This window comes from Mastigoproctus giganteus, chromosome 2 (assembly GCF_048544385.1).
Source record: "Mastigoproctus giganteus isolate SK-2022 chromosome 2, ASM4854438v1, whole genome shotgun sequence".
In the NCBI taxonomy this organism is placed as follows: Eukaryota; Metazoa; Arthropoda; class Arachnida; order Uropygi; family Thelyphonidae; genus Mastigoproctus; species Mastigoproctus giganteus.
This window is the reverse complement of record NC_143576.1, coordinates 12042404-12062850: the sequence shown is the minus strand read 5'-3', so window position 1 is coordinate 12062850 and position 20447 is coordinate 12042404. Positions and strand designations below refer to the sequence as shown.

The 20447-nt window shown below is 37.7% G+C and overlaps 1 protein-coding gene across 2 annotated transcripts in view; it reads left to right on the top strand.

Annotated features, from left to right (window-relative positions):
• Spt20 (transcription factor Spt20 homolog) overlaps positions 1–20447 on the top strand; it is a 357561-nt gene that overhangs the window by 315075 nt on the left and 22039 nt on the right. For both annotated transcript variants that reach the window (XM_090388213.1, XM_090388212.1), the window contains exons 21-23: positions 10454–10556; positions 13251–13423; positions 20089–20248. In XM_090388213.1, coding sequence (XP_090244339.1) covers positions 10454–10556; positions 13251–13423; positions 20089–20248 — 436 coding nt within the window. The remainder of the gene's footprint in view (positions 1–10453; positions 10557–13250; positions 13424–20088; positions 20249–20447) is intronic.

The following is a 20447-nucleotide window of genomic DNA, read 5'->3' as shown; positions in this document are numbered from 1 at the left end:
CTGGAGACTAGGCATCTGCAAGGTGATCTGATTGAGTTGTTCAAGACTTTGAATGGTTTGAGCAGGCTCAATGCTGATGGGATATTTCCGCTTGCTCAGATTAAGAACCTGAGGGGGCATGTATTCAAATTTAGGAAAGACAGTTGTAGAATAGATGTGCGAAGTTTGCCTTTAGCCAGTGGGTAGTTGATTGCTGGAAGACTTCCATCTGTTGTTGTGGAAGTTGATAGCTTAAATATTAAAGCTGAACTAGCAAACATATGGAGTGACCAGATGGGTCAAATGGGAAGGGTTTTTTTTTTTTTTTTTTGCTGAATCTGTATAAGCTTGCTTTCTTACAGCATATGCCTTAACTAATGCTAAATGCTAAAGTTATCATTTCTTACTGTCCAAAAGATTTCTTTTGTCTTCCTGACAAAAATCTGTAACTTTGATATCAGATATCATCTGAAAATCTCACTCATGTGTTTTCAGTTTTATCCCCTATCTTGACATGTTCCTTCTTTCTCTCTCTCTCCTTCTTTCTTCAGACCTCTTTCTCTTACTATTACCTCTACATATTGGTGCCTCCATAGCCATGTGGGAAGGAGCAGCAGTGCGTAGCACATGCTTCTTGATTAGACCAGGGTTCGAGCCCATCACAACCAAATACGGAGGATGCGGAAAGGTCAAGGGAATGACCACTGCATATTCCCGGAGCAATATAGCCTTAGTTGCTAATGCTCCAAATAACAAAAACAAACAAACCTCTACATATTGGACAATGTTGGCAGAGGGACTACAGTCTTGTCTCACCCTTTCTACTTTCTCACGTATCCATTACTTAATGGCCCAATATATGATTTTCTTTCCTTGTATCATTTTAAATGAGATCCCATGAAAATGCAATGAAATTGAAGTAAAAAAATATTAGAAATGTGAAATTTACAAGTAACTCTTTATTGTCAACAGCCTGTAAAACAATGGGAATGCAATAAATGAACTTGGCATTCAGCTTAGAGGAACATGTGTTCATTATGAATGGAACATTACTTCAGAACAACGTCATTTAAAACTACTTAATGTTATTTTTATAGGCGATATTGGTGTTGAAATGCACCATCAAAATCAATGATGTGGAACCTTGTGAAAAAAATTTTAGGGGGCTTGGGAATGTGAATGTTGTGAACATGTTAGCATGTCATCTGTTGTAACTGAGTATTATTTCTGACATGTTAGAGAGAGAGTCTCGCCGAAAGTCAACTTAACTTATGGAAGCTTACACAACAAAAGAGAATACCATATATCAGTTGTTGTGTAGAAGTGTGAAGAAATGAAAACTGTATTTACAAAGTGCATGTCTTGTAGCAACTTTTGCTACCAGACTGTAGAAAATTAAGCCATCCCTGAGGATAGCTACTGGAAGGAGTGGATGAAAACCCTCAGATGTTAAACTGGACTTTGTTCTCTGATGATGCCTAGTTTCATTTGACTGCACATGCAAACTTACAGAATATTCATCTGTGGTGTATGAAAAATCACCATATAGCACATGAAATTTGTTTATACCCAGTGATGATTAGAGTGTGTGTCATGCAATACCGGCACCTCCGTAGCCAGGTGGGAAGGAGCAGCAGTGTGTAGCACATGCTTTTTGATTAGACCAGGGTTTGAGCCCGTGACCTCCAAATATGGAGGATGCAGAAAGGTCAGGGAATGACCACCACATATTCCCGGAGCAATATGGTCTTAGTTGCTAATGCTCCTAAAAACCAAATAACAAACAAACAAAACAAACATGCAATACCCCAGCTCAATATTGTTGGACCCATATTTTTTTCAAAGAAGCAATAACCTCTCAGCAGGAGGTCATGGACCGTGTCTTTGGTTTGTGACTTGCTGGTTATCTAATGATGAGGAAGAGGAGGAGATTGTTAGCATGTGGTTTCAGCAAGATAGCACAAATCACACTACACTCTATGGCTGAGCTGTCTCTTTTTTATGAAGATCAGATGATTTCAAAAGGAATGTGACAATCACATTTACCAGATTTGTTGCCATTAGACTTCTTTTGGTGGGTCTGTGTCAAAGAGAATACTTACAGTAGTCCACGCTCACTGGATGAAGTGAAAGCAACATCACATGCATTATCAATTTTTCCAACAGTGTTTTCAAACATACTTTGTCCTGTCCTGTTATATTTTGATAATGATAATAATCATTTTCAACATTTTTTTTTGTAACATCAGAGAATAGAGATTACTTGTAAATGTCATGCTCCAGCAACAGTAATCCATCTACTCTGGTGAACTGAAAAGTAACGTCACATCCACATCACTCCCAACATACTACATACCACATCATACCACATCACTCCCAACATACTTTTTGCTTTGTCTTGCTCAGTTATATTTGGATGATGATGGTGATAATTTTTTGTAACATCAGAGAATTTACTTGTAAATTTTATGCTCCAGCACTCATTTTCTCTGTTATTTGCATTTTCATGGGCTCTCTTTTAAAATAATCATTCTGTATTTGAACCAGTGAGAATCAGAGTGGTGAATCAAATTTATGTTCTTTCAAGAATATAAATTTGATTCATAGTAGTAATCTACAATATTTCATTTCTTAGTACTATTATTGTAGTAGAAGAATTGAAATATTGTAGATTACTGAAATTAAAATCATTCGTATTTACGATTAATATTTTAATAGGTACTTAAAAAGATAAAGGTATTTAATTTCACATCAAACAGTGTTTATCCCTGCAACAAGTCATTTAATGCATAAAAACTGCAGACAAATCAGCAATTCCCACAAATAACCTTGGCCTATCAGTCACTTATACAGCCTACAGGCAAATAATACACATTAAGATATATTCTCAATGGCAATATTTGTGGAATGGAAAAACAAATAAATTATATCAGATAAAGCCTATAATTAAAATATGGCAATCTAGACTGCTCAGGAATCATAAAGCGGAAGTTGTTCTTACTCAACTTCACATACAGAATACGGCGTCAGCCTTTTTAGCACTAATGACACTCCTATACCTGAATCTTGTGACACCATTTTAACCATCAAACATATTTTCAGAGACGACTAATTTTACCGTTGCACAAAATATGTTTTACTGCTTTTACCAATCTGACCAGGCCTTATACACTCAGCCACATTTTATTGACAATGACTACATGTCAGATGTTTTAAATTTTTACAAATTATTAATTAGTACAAATATGGAACATTTATTTTTAGTCCATATGCTGCCTTTTAGCCTATTTTATACTAGTATATCATTGAGAGGTTAACCTCTCTTAAAGCTTACTGAAGACCCTTTTCTTTACTTTTCATGGTGTGGACTTGGTATTACAGTTTAGTCATTTTTTTGTGCCAGTACAACAAAAACTAAACAAAGCAATCATACTCTCCTGTCAGTAATTAGTAAAGATCACTTTCTCTGTCAATCACAGTTACTAAAAACCAATGGGAGGCAAGTACATCATTAATGACAATCAGATTGATGGCTTATAAATTGTAATTTTAAAACAATTACAATTTTTTTAAATAATATTACCATTCTGTAGTGCTTAGAATTTAATGCCTGTAATCTCCTTTAATAAGCCTGCAAATACATAAATTTCCATTTATATTAAGTATGGTTACCAAAGCAGTTACAACTGCTTTGACTGTTTTATTGAAGCTGGTCTATATGTGAAACAGGTATAATCCATGTCTTATGGAAACATTGACAAAGTGTGTTCTGTGCCTCTGCTCACATATATTTCTTGTACTTCATACCAATTTGAGCAATACAATTAGGGAAGTTGATGAATGGCCAAAGGTACAAAAATTAAAGCCTTTATTTATTTATTTTTTTCCAATGACTCAAGTGAAGTAGATATTCACACAAACCATTGGTAAAAACTAGTGAGTGTGGTGTGTACTTTCCCTATTGATGAGAGTGTGGTGTAACTAAAAAGGTTACTGTTGGCTACCATAACCAAAATGCCCTTTTCTGCTTGCTTTCTTTGATAAAGTTTGAAAACAGAGCAACTGAAGCCCTGGGTGCCAAGCGTTATAGTGATCAAGCGAATTTCAGAGTGATTCATAGAGCGTTTACTCAGAGCCAAAGTTCTTATTTAGTTTAAAAAGTTTTTTACATTGTCTTTAATTAATAACTTAGTCTTACAAATTGTAAGCAAGTTTTAAGAAAGGAAATCCACCTTTCTTTTTTCTTTTTAAACTAACGTACTAACCCTTATACCGCTTGATCACTCTAGCGGCACTGCTCCTGTCTCCCCGTGGCGGGGCCGGTAACCTGGGAGAAGAAATCCACTCTCCCAGGCCTGAAAGGAGAAAAGATGGAAAACAGTTCATTTCCGCCTTTAGAGCCATCGAGCTCAAGACTAGCAAATAAAAGTGACAATGAAAATGACTATTCTCAAGCAAAGAGGTTGAAAACAACACCTAAAGAGGAGATACCAGCCTTCCTCATCTTGCATTCTCTATCAGATCAGCCTCTGAGCAAATTATCACCTTTTCTAGTGCAGAAATGCATTGAGTCTGCTGCTGGTTCACCTAAATCAGTAAGGTGACTTCAATCAGGTGATCTTCTAATAGAAACAACTCAACCTGAACATTCTGTAAAGCTATTAAAGCTCACAACTTTTGGAGGACACCAAATAAAAGTTACTCCCCATGCCACCTTAAACTCCTCAAAGGGAGTAATAACAGGATGGGACTTATTACTTGTACCAGAGGAGGAAATTGTCCAAGAATTACATGATCAAAAAGTCATCCAAGCAAGGAGAATCATGACCCGAAAAGACGGTACACTCGTTCCAACAAGAAGCATAATTCTTACCTTTAGTACTCCTAACTTGCCAACATCTGTGAAAGCAGGCTACCTGCATTGCCGTGTCCGACCATACATTCCGAATCCCATCAGGTGCTACAAATGCCAAAAATATGGACACTCCCAGACTGCATGTCGAGGTGAGGCAGTATGTCCCATCTGCGGGTCAAAAGACCATAACCAATCTGATTGTGCCACTACCACTCCGCATTGTCCAAATTGTAAGGGTAACCACCAAGCTTTCTCAAAAACATGTGAATTATGGAAGCAAGGAAAAAAAATTCAAAAATATAAAGTAGAGAACAAAGTGACATACTCAGAGGCAAGAAGACAGATAATCAAAACAGAGACAAAGCAAACATGCCGCAGCAACTCAATCTTCACAGTCTGTAGGGATCCAAACTGAAGTATCGATTCCTCCAAATATATGAATTGTGAACTGGGCACGTTCGTTGCTTTCTGTTTCAAAACAGTGTCTTACACAAAAAACAAGTGAACAGTCCAATAATACCCCAATCACCATACCAACGGAGGCCTCCTCAACAATAAAACCAAAAGTAATAGAAACCAAAAAACCTCAAACATCGACCACCGGAATGGACATTGATGAACATCACGAAGCAGAAGATACAATTTTAGAACTACATGCAAGTGATGAGATGGATGTGACCCGACCCGTTTTTCCTAGGAAAGGCAAAGCAAAAATTGATCGATACAAGCAAGCTGCAACTAAAAAACAGTCAGAATCAAAAACAACACAAAAAACCACATAATGGAAAAAATCCTTCAGTGGAATTGCAGAGGATTTCGAAATTCAAAAGATGATTTGCAGTATCTAATCGATCGGTATGAACCAGCTGGCATAGCCTTACAGGAAACTCTTCTAAATTCACGAGTGTGCCCGTCCGTCAAAAATTATACCATCTTTAGACGAGATAGGAGCATTGACACGCCAGCTCATGGAGGGGTGGCTATCATTGTCAGAAATAACATTCCATCCAAGCATGTATCCCTTCAGACTCCTTTTGAAGTAGTGGCAGTGTGCATTGAAATTGGTATCACCATTACAATAGCCTCTATATATCTCCCTCCTAATTTTGCTTTCTCCGCAGATGATTTAGAAAAGCTAGTAGATCAGCTGCCATCTCCTTTCTGCTTACCACTGGGTGACTTTAATGCTCATCATCCTCTATGGGGATCGCCAAAAATTGACAAAAGGGGTAAAATAATAGAATTGCTGCTTGATACTCATAACCTTACTCTGTTAAACATTGGTGAACCCACATATATCCATTTTACTACAGGATCCATGACTGCAATAGACCTTTCAATCTGCTCTCCCTCCATTTATGCCAATATGGGGTGGTCAGTTCTCGATAACCCGCTAAACAGTGATCACTTACCGATTCTTTGCAGTATTCAAACACAAGTAAACTTATCTCCATTGCAGCGATCCACATGGAAATTCTATAGGGCAAACTGGCATAAATTTTCCTCCCTAATCCAGTTTGATGATGAGATAGTCCAGTCTCAGCCCATAGATAGTGTCAACGATCATATGACAAATCAAATATTACAAGCTGCAAATTCTGCAATACCAAAATCTTTACCTGGGAAACGCAGACAAAGACATTACTGGTGGAATCAGGAATGCACACATGCTAAACAGACAAAAAATCGAGCTTGGAATCTGTTTAGAAAATTTCCTACAACTGCTAATTTTATTAACTTTAAAAAACTCAAGACCAATTTCCGCCGAAAAAGAAGAAAAGCAAAGAAAGATGCCTGGATAGATTTTGCTTCCACCATAAACAAGGATACGGACAGCAGACTCGTCTGGAAGAAAATTCAAGCACTTAACGGTAAATTTGTGCAGTCTCCAGCCTCAATCCTGAACTGGAAAGGGCAAGAATTGTCTGATCCAAAAGAAATAGCAAACGCATTAGCTGAGTCTTTCGCCAGTATATCAGCAGTGTCCACATACAGTCAAACCTTCCAAAAAATTAAGGCATCTGCAGAACAACATAAAATAAATTTTTATACTAAGGCATCTCAGCCGTACAATCAGCCATTCATGTTAAAGGAACTTTCTGAGTCTCTAAACAAAACATCAAGTACTGCTGCCAGCCTGGATGGAGTATGCTATATAATGTTAAAAAAGTTAAATAATAAAGCAATAAGTTCCCTATTGAGATTCTACAATCAAATTTATTTAGAAAATACTTATCCACACTCATGGCGTCACTCAATTGTACTAGCCTTTCCGAAGCCAGGTAAGGATCATACCATACCGAATAATTACAGGCCGATATCGCTGACTAGCTGTTTAGGCAAAGTCTTAGAAAAAATGGTGCACGGGCGGTTAACGTGGCTTCTGGAAACAAACAATTTGCTAAACCGAAATCAGTATGGTTTTCGGAAAAATCACTCAACCTTAGATGTGATGATTAAAGCAGAAACAAATATCCACAATGCTTTCATCAAGAGACAACATCTGGTTATGGTCAATCTCGATATTGAGAAAGCGTTTGATACCACTTGGTGATATGATATCCTTCAGGATCTTTGATCATTCGGTCTGAGGGGGCAGTTACCACAATTTATACAAAATTTCCTACACTACAGAACTTTTCAGGTCAGATATAGGAACGCTATATCCAAATCATTTGAACAAGAGGAGGGTGTACCGCAGGGTTCCATCCTGAGTGCAACACTATTCACAATAAGAATTACAAATATAACACAAGACATACCAAAGACAGTTGAATCATACATGTTTGTCGATGACCTGATTATCTCTTGCCAATCACTAACCATGATTTCCATTGAAAGGCAACTTCAAATGTCCATAGCCAGAATATAATTGTGGGTGCAACGGAATGGCTATTCATTAGCAGAAAATAAATCGACTGCAATTCATTTCTGTAAAATACGAAAATTACATCCAGATCCTGAAATATATTTAAAAAACAATCGGATTCCTCTTACCAACAATTTTCGTTTATTGGGTTTATATCTAGACAGTAAACTTAATTTTTCCAATCACGTAGCCTACCTTAGAATGGCCTGTCAAAAGAAATTAAACATCTTAAGAGCTGTGTCATCTAACTCCTGGGGTGCTGACAGACACTCCCTCACACATCTTTATAAAAGTTTTATCCGGTCCCGCTTAGATTACAGGTCACCTGTCTATGACTCTGCAAGAAACAATTCCTTGCTACGTCTAAATACTGTTCAACGTAGTGCCCTAAGGATAGCCACAGGTGCCTTCAGGCCATCTCCAGTCCATAGCCTGTATATTGATGCAGATGAACCGACATTACACCTTAGACGAAAATCCTTACTATGTAGCTATGCTGCAAAAATAAAAAGTATTCCATCTCATCCTTGCTGGGAATACCTGTTTAACCCTCAGTATGAAATGCTATATCGTAATAAACCTAATGAAAACCGCCCTGTGGGTATTAGATTGCAAGAACTGATGCTCACTTGGAATATTAACTTCCAGCATATCCTTGAAGACGTAGATCCTTCTGAACATCCCTGGTCTCATTACTCACATCTCTGTGATAATTTCTTTCTGAGATGGAGAAAAGGCTCCCTGCCAAACAACAACTTCCAGCAGCTGCATAAAGCCCACACCTTAGAAAACGCAGAGAAATTTCACATATATACAGACGGCTCCAAAACAGATGAAGCTGTAGGTGCTGCAGCAATTTCTTCTGCTTTTTCAATAGCTGTGTCTCTTCCAACAGAATGCAGTATCTATACCGCAGAACTCTATGCAATAAAACTAGCTCTAGATAATATAACCAAACAGCAAATCAAAAAAGCTCTTATATACACCGACTCCTTAAGTACCGTCACTGCCATTCAATCTACTACTTCTTCCCAACATCCCATTCTGAAACAGATACGGTCTCAATTATACCAATATCAAACATCCAAACAGTTGGTTACCTTCTGCTGGATCCCTGAGCATGTCAGCATCCCAGGTAATGAAAGTACAGATCGTGCTGCTAAACATCCTACAAATAGATCACTCTATCATCTGAAAGTCCCACACATTGATTATAAATCCACTATTAAAACAGCATGTAGGCTTCAATGGACTAATCTGTGGCAAACACAAGTGAATAATAAACTGTTTCAGATTAAAAAAGAACCTCAGTTGTGGACTTCTAGTTTCAGGAAAAGCAGACGTGAAGAAGTGATTTTGGCAAGACTCCGTATTGGACACACACATACAACTCATTTGTTCTTGCTTATGGGAGAAAACCCACCTCAATGTTCATTCTGTCAGACTCAGCTAACAATCAAACATATTCTAATAGAATGCCCTAATTATTCAAGTAACCAGAAATCCACTTTTTATTCTGCATCCAATCTGCTGGAACCTTTAAATTTACTACACATACTGGGAAATAATGCAAATTTTGAAGCGCTGTTTAGATACTTGAAGAGCATAAATGTATACAATGGCCTCTGACAACAATTATATTAATAACTCAGTCATAAGTTAATAATGAAAAGGCACAATATGGCCCAGGAGGCCCTTGTGCCAAAAAACCCAAAAAAACAACAACAAGAGCAACTGAATTTATGCTTGAACTTCACTAACACTGAAAATTAATTTACAATTAATTATTAAAATAACACTGTTATCATTTCATCTCCGTTTTTCTGAATTGTATTGATTTTCTTTTTAATTCTGATGCTAATCACAATATAGGCAATCACAAAGTGACAACTTCATACTTCGACTAGCCAGACAAGTCCTGTATTTATACCCTTCTACTTTACTGTTACTATTTCTGTTTTGGATATTTTGCAAGGCGCCTCCGTATCCAGGTTGGCAGGCACAGCAGCGCGTAGCACATGCTTCTTGATTATACCAGGGTTAAAGCCTGTGACCACCAAATACGGAGGATGCAGAAAGGTCAGGGAATGACTACCACATATCCCCGGAGCAATATGGCCTTAGGTGCTAATGCTCCTAAAAACTAAATAACAAACAAACAAACAACATATTTTGTGAATGAATATATACTAATCAATTTTAGAGTTAAATTCCCATGTAAAATTGCAGTAAAATCGATTTCATCAAATATTTGGACATTCTCAGAATCTTTTATCACAGCCTGATTCATAAAATTCATATATTTTAAGACATCTTACAGTGCACAAAGGAACATTACATCTATTTATCTGCAGCCAATCACCAATTTCTAGAGATGTTGATGTCTTCCATCTGCAAAAAGCCATCCTATACCTGATATAGCAAGTTTGCCTAAATCCACATTAATGATTGCAACCATTATGAAGTGTGAGTTGTGAGATGGTGAATTGATGAAAGCATTCTTTCTAGAATGCTTTACTTCACTTTTTTCAATGAAGTAAAAGTGAAGATTACAGCCATTTATAAAGGGTATCACTTAATTGTAATACTTATATAATGAATAGGATAGGAAATTATTATATAAGTATGGTATAATCACACTTATACCATAAAATTCTTATGGTTAAAGTTAGAACTTGGAAAAATAACTCATATTCAGAATTTACATTTCAAATAAGCGTAATTCACCAATGATAGTTTTAATTTCATAGGTTGGTGTTGGAGAATCAATAAGCGCTGAAGGTAACAATATTTCAACTTCTTCTACTAGTACTGTAGCCTCAAGCGGATCACCTTCTGTTGTTGTATCATCAGGTAAGTAATTTTGTTTTCCAATCAGCAAATATTTAAAACATAAATCATAAAATAAACTGCATGTACTGGTAACTGTTTTTTAAGATGCAGTTTCTGTACTTGGATACAATATTCCTAGTATGTTGTACATTTACCTTATACAGCAAGATTGTGGCCTTTCTACAAGCGAATGTTGGATAAACCATTGTTAAGACACATGGACCATCCTTGACACCTTTATATACTGACCAGAGAACTTCATATATTCCTGAATCATGTCTCCTAAATCCCTTGTTTTTAATTCATCCTTCTAGATATTTTTATTCTCTGCCACAAATCTCATCAATTCACCTGACATCCATTTAGGTTTATGCCTTGAACTGTTTCTCTTAGTTGACATAATAAGCCTAGTAGCTTCTATAATAACATCCCTGAATGCTTCCCATTTAGAATTTGTTGTTAACTTCATCAGTTGGTTCCACTGCATATAATTTAAAAACTGACAAATGCACCCTACTCTCTGGCTCCCTGTGACTTTTTTTCTCTTTCTAAACTGAAAAAGTGTACTTAAGAGAAACTAATTTAAGTCCATTGAAGACATTCAGAGAAAAACAACCGAAGCATTAAAAGGGCTTACAGAAGATGACTTCCAGAAATGTTTCTGTGTTTGGAAGAAATGTATGAAACAGTGTGTGCAATCCTGGAGCAATTATTTTAAAGGGTATAACTTATAAGCTATGAAGTATTTCATTATATTTATTTTATTGCAACAGTCCCATTATTTAATAGCCATACCTTGTATATTACATTTTTAAATTCGGTTTTCTTCTGATATATTTGAATCATTCATTTACTTGTGCTGGGTAGCAATCAGTGGTGGGAGTAAAAAAAAGTAAAGTGCAGCCATTATCAACCCACTGCAGGATGGAAGCCTCCTCAACAATTCATGCTGAGGGAAATGGACCATAATCTGCCACGCTGGTCCAGTGCGGGTTGGCAGATCGACCGTATTCAGCAGTCAGGGGCTTGAACCCCGGTCTACTTAAAGAGCGTGTGCTACTGCACTCCCGCTCCTGCCCACTCGGCTACGGAGTATGATCCTTTTGAAATTCACAAAGGCTGATGTTCATTCCCTTCAAAGTGAACCTATTGAGTTTCCTATAATTTTTTTTTTTTCCCTTTTTAACAGAAAACATTAATTTTTTTCTGCTTCATTTGGGATGTTAATGGGGCTGGATAAACAACAAAGTCCAGCTATATGGGGAGTTATACCCCTGGCCCAATACTTATCCTATCTCAATTAACCAACATTGAGTTTCACATACACACAACATATAAACACTGTTGTGCTCGAAAAAGTTCTTGGCCTTCTCTATCAAAACACATCTTATAGAATGAGCATAAACCATATAAAACAAATCCAAGTTTTCTGGCTGTGGTTTATGTAACATTGCCTTTTATCTAATGACTTTTTAATATCAGAGGCAGCAGCAAACTTCATAATTAAATCTTACTTCTGTGATTTAATGATGTATCATTGACAAACCAGCATTATATTCTTTCATAAGAATTGTCTTTTCACTTCCCTTTTCTAGATTATTTCATACTCTGTGTGTAGTTTTGGATTATTGTTAGCAGAGGTACATTAAATTTGCAGGCCCCATCCATGTATGGATCCCTACACAGAGCAAGTCTGGAAAAATTTCAACAAATTTTTTTTTAAAAAAAAAAGGGTTTTTTTTTTTTTTTTATTACAAGCCCTAGATCAGAGCCTTTCCAAGTTGATGTTGCAACTCCATTACCATATCATCCCAAAGGGTACTGCAGTGCTGAGTATGAGGGGATACTCTGTCTGTAAACTGATTGAATATCCTCTTGCAGATCAGTTTTGATCTTTTCTTTTTGATGAAACTGGAAATGCTCTTGACAGCCAAGTTGAGACACCGGGACTATTAGTATAAACAAAACTTTGACTTAACATTTCTAAAGAGAGAAAAGTCTGAAACAGTATCTTCTTTGATGCATACAGTTATGTTATAAAAATGTCATGAGCCAAGGCAAAATGTATTTGTCTGCAGTCCCATCTAATACAGAGTGATTTTATGATGCAAAACCCTGGTCAATTAACTATAGGCTTGAAGGACTCTGCCAAGCTTTTTGGGTAGGGAGATGTTTATCAACAATTACACCTCAGTTGAAAGGAAAAGTATAGATGCTTTTAATCATTTCTGCAATTTGTTTAAAAATTACTTTAAAAAATACAAATTAATCTCATTAACCATAGTAAAATATATTTAGCAAAACTTAAATAGCACTTAATAAAAATATGTAGCTACTATAGCGTAAACTGTATCAGCTGCATGGTTTAGATTGCTTTTCGGAAGTTGGCAGTAATCACCTTATTAATTTATCATTTAGATTTTGAATGTTTTAACAATGTAAGTTTTGATCAACTCAAATGTACAGTTGTTTGTTTTGTTTTTTGTTATGAAATGGAAGGAACTGTTCAAAAAATAATAATATTTTAGTACATGCCATTTAAAGAATGACTTACCATGTGCATAAATTATGTTTTGAGCATACATTTATTTAGCAAAACAGCCCTATACTATGGGTTTTATAGAATAAAAAAAATCACTTTTTTATCCTATATGCAAAATTGCATATACTTGCATATATGCCTTTCTCCCTTTCTAATGCATACTCTGATTTTAGGTGTCATCACTTCTCCACCTACTATGATGACCAGCCCTCCTAGTGTGTTATCTTTGCCACTAGGAGTATCAGGAGGACTGAATGCTCAAAATTTGGCAGCCCAGCTAATGGCTACTAGTTTAAAGAATACTGCTCAAGGATTAAGAAGTACCACTCCAGTTTCCCTTCTACAAGTAGGTTCTTCAAAATTAGTTTTTTTTATTTTTTTATTTCCAAGTTACCTTTAACCCTTTCACAAGTACACACTGCACATGTACTCCTCACTCCATATTGATGTTTAACCTTTAGCATTAGCATTAGTAGAGGCATATGCAAGAATGCAAGTTTATGCAGCATCAGCCAAAAAAAAAAAAAAAAAAAAACACGCTCCCATTTTACCCCTCCGTTCAAAGTACCTGTCCAGCTCAGCCTTAAATTTATTTAGGCTATCAACTTCCACAACAAAGGATGGAAGTCTGTTCCACCAACCAACCACCTGCTGGCTAAAGGCAAACTTCCACACATCTATCCTTTATCTGTCTTTCCTCAATTTGAATTTATGCCCTCTCAAATGATTATTCTGAGCAATAGGTAGAATTCCATCAGCATTGAGCATACTCAAACCATTCAAGGCTTTATACACCTCAATCAGATCACCTCGCAGGTGCCTAGTCTCCAGACACTGTAATTTGCAAAATTTAAGCCTTTCTTCGTAAGAGCAACCCTTTGTTCCATTCACTAATACCTTCTGCTCTAAGGCTAGTTCCTCACGATGATACAAAGCCACCAGAAACTCATGGACTTAACTGATTCAGGATCAGAAAAGGAGTCTCCAGAAGATGCAGAACCCAGAACAAGTACAGATTCAGGCTTGATGATGCAAAGCCGCATCTAATCACTCACTCAGGCAGAATTGAACAATTTGGACCTCTCCAAACCAAGGCTTAATTACTAGGATCATTGCTTCAGCAGGGGAATCTTCATGAAAAGGGTGTCAAGTGTCTTTTTATAGGAAGAGGTAATCTAACATAATGATCTATTACTCCATGGATGGTGCTTCGGCTTATTGTAACAATGTCCATGAATTAATGAAAGATTTACATCTGGAATGTGTCCCTGAGCAGTGGAGGCTTTTCATTGATTCGTCCAAGGTCAGTTCGAAAGCAGTTGTACTCCATAATGGAAATAAGTATCTATCTATACCATTGGTCCATGCAGTTCACATGAAGGAAATGTATGAGATCCCCACAGGTTCTTTTGCAAAAAAAAATGCTATGAAGAATACAAATGGAATATCTATGCTGACCTAAAAGTGGTAGCTTTGCTGACTGGGTTGCAAGGTGGATGCATAAATACTGCTGCTTTTTATGTCAGTGGAACAGCCGAGTGAAGGATTGCCACTACAGGGTAAAAAAATTGACCAGACTATTCAGAAACTACACCAGGCCAGAAAAATGTAGTACATCCTCCTTTGGTGAATAATTCAAAAATCTATTTACCACCATTGCACATCAAGCTAGGTTTGTGAAAATGATGGACAAAAAAGGAGAAAGTTTTCTCGAATCAGTGAGGCCAAGATAAAAGAGGGAATTTTTGTGGGTCCTCAAATCAAACTGCTATTCCATGATGAGGAATTCACTAAAAAATTAAATGCTACAGAAATAAGAGCCTGGAAAGCATTTGAACACATCTGGCGGAATTTTTTAGGCAATGAGAAAGCACAAAATTACAGTGAAATTGTGGATGAACTAATTTTAGTGTACAGAATTGGGATGTAACATGTCATTAAAGCTTCATTTCCTACATTCCCATTTAGACTTTTTCCCTGTAAAGTTGGGAGTGGTCTCTAATGAACACAATGAAAGGTTTCACCAAGATATTTCTCAAGTGGAAAAGAGATACCATGGAAAATGGAGTCCAAATATGTTGGCAGACTACTGCTGGAATTTCATACAGGTGACACCAGCCAACAACTATAAAAGGCAAAAAACGACAAAATAAGTAATTTTTATCAGAAAACATTTTTGTAAATAGAATAAGGTTAATAGACTCATTGCTCAGTATTTAATACTGTATGTAACATTTTCTTAAAATACTGGATGTCTCAAAAATATTGGTAAAAACGTTTGGGGAGGTAGGTAACACCTAAAGGAATGTGAATCGCATAGGAACCCATAACCAGAAACGTCACCATAAGTCGGTACACGACGCTGTTCATCAGTTCGCGAGAGGGAAAATTTCTGGTTTACTCATTCAAGCAGTAGTCGCCACAAAGAGCATACATCGATATGTGAACTGTGAGCTGGCAGACATGCACCTAGTGTATGGATTAGCAGAGGGCAGTGGACGAGCCGCTCAATGAATTTATGGAGGACGCTTCCCAGACAGACATGTACCGGACCACTGTTTATTTGCGCGTGTGCATCAAAATTTGTGCGATTATTGGTCATTTAGAGGTAACATTTGTACAGAGGAACCCATAACAATGCCGTTGAATGCCGTCCAGAATAATCCTACTACCAGCACACGTGCCATTGCTTCTGCCTTAGGAGTGTCTCGTTGCAGTGTACAGCGTGTCTGGCACAACGATTCCTTACACCTCTTTCATCTCCAAAGGGTTCAGTTACTGCTCACCCAAGATCATCCTGCACATGTGGCTTTTGCGCAGTGGTTTCTCCAAGAAAGTGTTCAAGACTTGAATTTTCCAGCCTATGTTTTGGTCACGGATGAGGCTTATTCAATCAGCACAATGCTCGTGTGTGGGCTCACGACAGACCACATGGTGTGCGTCCCCATGCAGCACAACATCGCTTCGCAATAAATGTGTGGGCAGGTATGGTCAGTGACTGCTTAGTCGGCCCATACCTGTTACCATCCTGCATGAACTCCACTATCTTTCTTGACAAGTTCTACCAGGGTTACTTGACGATGTTCCAGCAAATGTGAGACACAACATTTGCTTTCAACATGACAGGGCGCCTGCCCATTATGGAAGAGGTGTTCATGACCATTTGAACAGGCGTTTTTGGGTGTTGATGGATTGGCCGTGGTGGACCCGTTGCCTGGCTCCCACACTCACCTGATTTATCGAGTCTTGATTTCTTTCTGTGGGGCCCTCAGATCTATCGTGTATGAATTGCCTATGGAGACGGAAATGGATCTTAGGCCGAGACTCGTCTACACTGCTGCTACTGTCAAAGAAACTCGAGGTCTGTTCGACTGTGTCCGCCAATCCATGCTGCGTCGGTGTCATGCATGCATCGCGTCTCATGGTGGAACCTTTGAGCATCTGTTGTAACATCATGAAATGCATTCATCTCGTACTCCATTGTTAATATTATGTCAAATAAATGTTTGCCACTAATTACTGTCTTGTGTCATTTCTGCTTCTTGTGCCTCTGCTACTACTTTCCCGTGACATTTCCGGTTATGGGTTCCTATGCGATTCACATTCCTTTAGATGTTACCTACCTCCCCTAAATGTTTGTACCAAATTTTTGAGACACCCTCTATATGAAAACCTTTTTACTGTAATCCATCCTTCCTTAAAATTGGTGGGTGTTACAGAAATATGGTTTCCATATTTGAGTTTGGCAATGTAAAATCCTACAAGAATCAGCCTGAATTTAACAGGGAGTAAAAAAAAAAAAATTTTTTTTTCCCCAACCGGTGTAATTTGTATATACTTGTTGATGGTCACAAATTATGTGCCATCCATGAATTAAAGTGTAAAGTTCTTTATCAACCTCGTCCTGTGCCTTTTTATCATTCCAGATGGTGTCTTTGACATTAAAGTTACATTGAAATTCCTTTACTTCATTCGGTTAGAATATTTTACTTGTTTTTTTTTTTTAATTCACCCATATTGACTCAAATAATCACAGTATTCCTTGATCAAGAGACTAGATGAAGGTTGTATATTTAGTTAAGTGGCACATATACAGCAAATGCATTTTATTTAGCATTAGCATTAGTAGAGGCATATGATGCAAGAAAGCAAGCTTATTCAGCATCAGCCAAAAAAAAAAAAAAAAAACACACACACCACTCCCATTTCACCCCTCCGTTCGTTCGTTCGAAATACCTGTCCAGTTGAGCTTTAAATTTGTTTAGGCTATCAACTTCAACAACAAGTGATGGAAGTCGGTTCCACCAACCAACCACCCGCTGGCCAAAGGCAAATTTCCGCACATCTATCCGACAACCGTCCTTCCTCAATTTGAATTTATGCCCTCTGAGGTGATTATTCTCAGCAAGATGAAGAATCCCATTGGCATTGAGCATGCTCAAACCATTCAAAGCCTTATACACCTCTATCAGATCACCTCGCTGGAGCCTAGTCTCCAGACTCTGTAATTTGCAAAACTTAAGCCTTTCTTCGTAAGAGCAACCCTTTGTTCCATTCACTAATCTTGTTGCCCTTCTCTGTACCCGTTCCAGCAGCTCTACATCCTTCTTGAAATGAGGCCTCCAGACCTGAATACAGTACTCAAGATGTGGCCTAACCATTGCCTTATACAAGGGAATAATCACCTCCTTATCCCTGCTAGAAACGTTCCTGTATATCATTGACAAGACACCATGAGCTACTCTTGCAGCTCATCTGCACTGCTCAGAGAACTTCATATCTGCCTGCACAATTACCCCCAGGTCCTTTTCATTCTCCACCACTGTCAGTGTAGTACCGCAGAGTTGATACGTTGCTCTGGGGTTACTGTTTCCCATATGTAGTACTTTACATTTGTCAATGTTAAACTTCATTTGCCACCTCTCAGCCCATCTGTTCAACCTTTCCAGATCCTGTTGCAGCAGCATAGCGTCAGCAGTGTCCTTAACAACCCTGCCAACCTTTGTATCATCTGCAAACTTGGACATTAAACTTGATATCCCATCATCAATATCATTCATAAACACTGAAAACAACAACGGACCCAACACTGAACCCTGAGGAACTCCACTAATAACATTAGCCCACGTTGAGCAGTGTCCATTGATTACCACTCTCTGTCTTCTGCCACTCAACCATCCCCTTATCCATAGCAGCAATTTGCCTCCAATGCCACACTGCTCCAATTTGTGCAGCAGTCTTCCACGTGCAACAGTATCAAAAGCCTTTCTAAGATCTAAATATATAATATCAAAGTTATTCCCTGCATCCAGTTCTTTTTTGACTACATCATAGTATCCAATCAAATTGGTCAGGCAAGACCTGCCCTTAACAAAACCATGCTGCGTCTGAGCTATAACTGAATTCTTGTCTAGATGATCCTGCAGTGCTTCTTTAACCAGTGCCTCCATTAATTTACCTGGAACAGAAGTTAAACTAACAGGTCTATAATTACTTGTGTCAGCCTTTGATCCTCCTTTGTGAATTGGAGTTTACATTTGCACATCTCCAGTCTATGGGTACCTCCCCTGAGTCCAAAGAAGCTCTCATAATTATGGCTAGGGGTTTGCTTACTTCCTTTGCTGCCTCCTTTAATATAACTGGATAGATCCCATCCACCCCAGGTGCCTTTTTTATGTTTATCCTCCACAATCTCTCCTCCACTTTCCTCTCAGTTATTACAAAATCATCCAGCTCACTACCAATGTTTACTTTACCTACATCATTCTCCTTCCTGAATAACTCCTCATGCGTGAATGTAGATGCAAAATACTCGTTTAGATTGTTAGCCACCTGAGCAGGATCCTCAACTGTTGAACCATCAATATCCAGTGGACCAATCTGATTCATCCCTTTCCTTCTTGAGTTTAAATATGTAAAGAACTCTTTTCTGTTTTTCTTTGCATCCTTTGCCAAGGATTTTTCGTAGTCTGCCTTTGCCTGCCTAATCTCCTTTGTGACTTGGTTACAGACCAACTTATATCTATCATAGGCTTCCATGTCCCCCATTAATTTGTATGTATCCCATGCATTTTTCTTCTCTGCCACATGTCTCATTAGTTCATCTGACAACCATTTAGGCCTAAACCTTGAACAATATTTCTTAGTTGGTATGTAAAGCCTGGTAGCCTCCAAGATTAGTTCCTTGAATGCTTCCCATTTTGAGTTTGCTGTTGGTAACATCATCAGTTGGTCCCACTGTTGGTCCTCACACATTATTTGAATAATGTGTGAGGTTAATGCAAATAAAATGCATGGTCAGTCACAGACACTAATCAGAACAGAAAGGATTTATGGTATTTGAAGGATTCCAGATAGACTGTCAGAAAAATTGTCTCATAATGTAGCATACCTGATTATTTATTTTATTCTTTGCTTAATTACTTTTTTATGGTGATCCTAATCATAAAATCATAATCATAAGTTTTATGTTGAACTTTGAGTGGATCATGGCTGCTCCTGTGCATTTCTCATTGGTTGAGAGGAAAGCAGTAGAATTAGAGATGCTAGTTCATAAGAACAGTCTCATGGAAATATCTGTAGAAAATGCCTGCACTTTGGCAGGAAGTGGCGTAAGTTTTGTGAGAGCGGAGGTTATTAATATTACCTTCTTTCGATGTCAAGGATTTTTAGAGGCAGCACTTCCCTGTCTCTGAGATCAGTATTTCATCATATGGGATTTGAAATTTTTATGAGTAATAATTGGAGAAAAAGAGATAACCTTAATTTTTTTTAGAGATAGAAATTGTCTACAATATTTAAAAAAAAAAAAAAAAATCAGGTATAGTTATTCCAAGTAAATAAGCCTACTCTTTTCTAGAAATCCAGGTATTATAGAAGGTAAGCAGAGGTGCAGGGCTGGATTCTAGAATTTCTGAGGTTAGAGTACAAATTGTTTAATGTAAGGCTTTAATACCTTTTTTTTCTGATTTTCTTTTCCTTTTTTTAATCTAATGTGAAATTCCCTCTTAGGTGTCAGGAAGTCAACAGCCTGTACCTCTAATCAGTGCTTTGCAAAGGCCTCTCAACCAAACAAGTCGAAGTTCATCATCTACTGCTGTTACCCAGGGCAGCAACCAACAGAGGCCTTCAACACCTAATACTTCAACTAGTAATGTGTCACCTAGCTCTGGTAAGGTTCAACAATTTGTGTGTGCTATGTGTTTATTAGTAGTAGTTAATTGCTGATGTCAGCATGGGTAAATTTATCCCACAGCAGGTGCTTGAGGACTATTCTGTCTTTTCTCCACAAAAATTTAGCGTTCAGACTATTTAAACCTTGAATAACTTTCACAGCAACTTGAGAAGAGTGATGAAATTTACTTAAATAA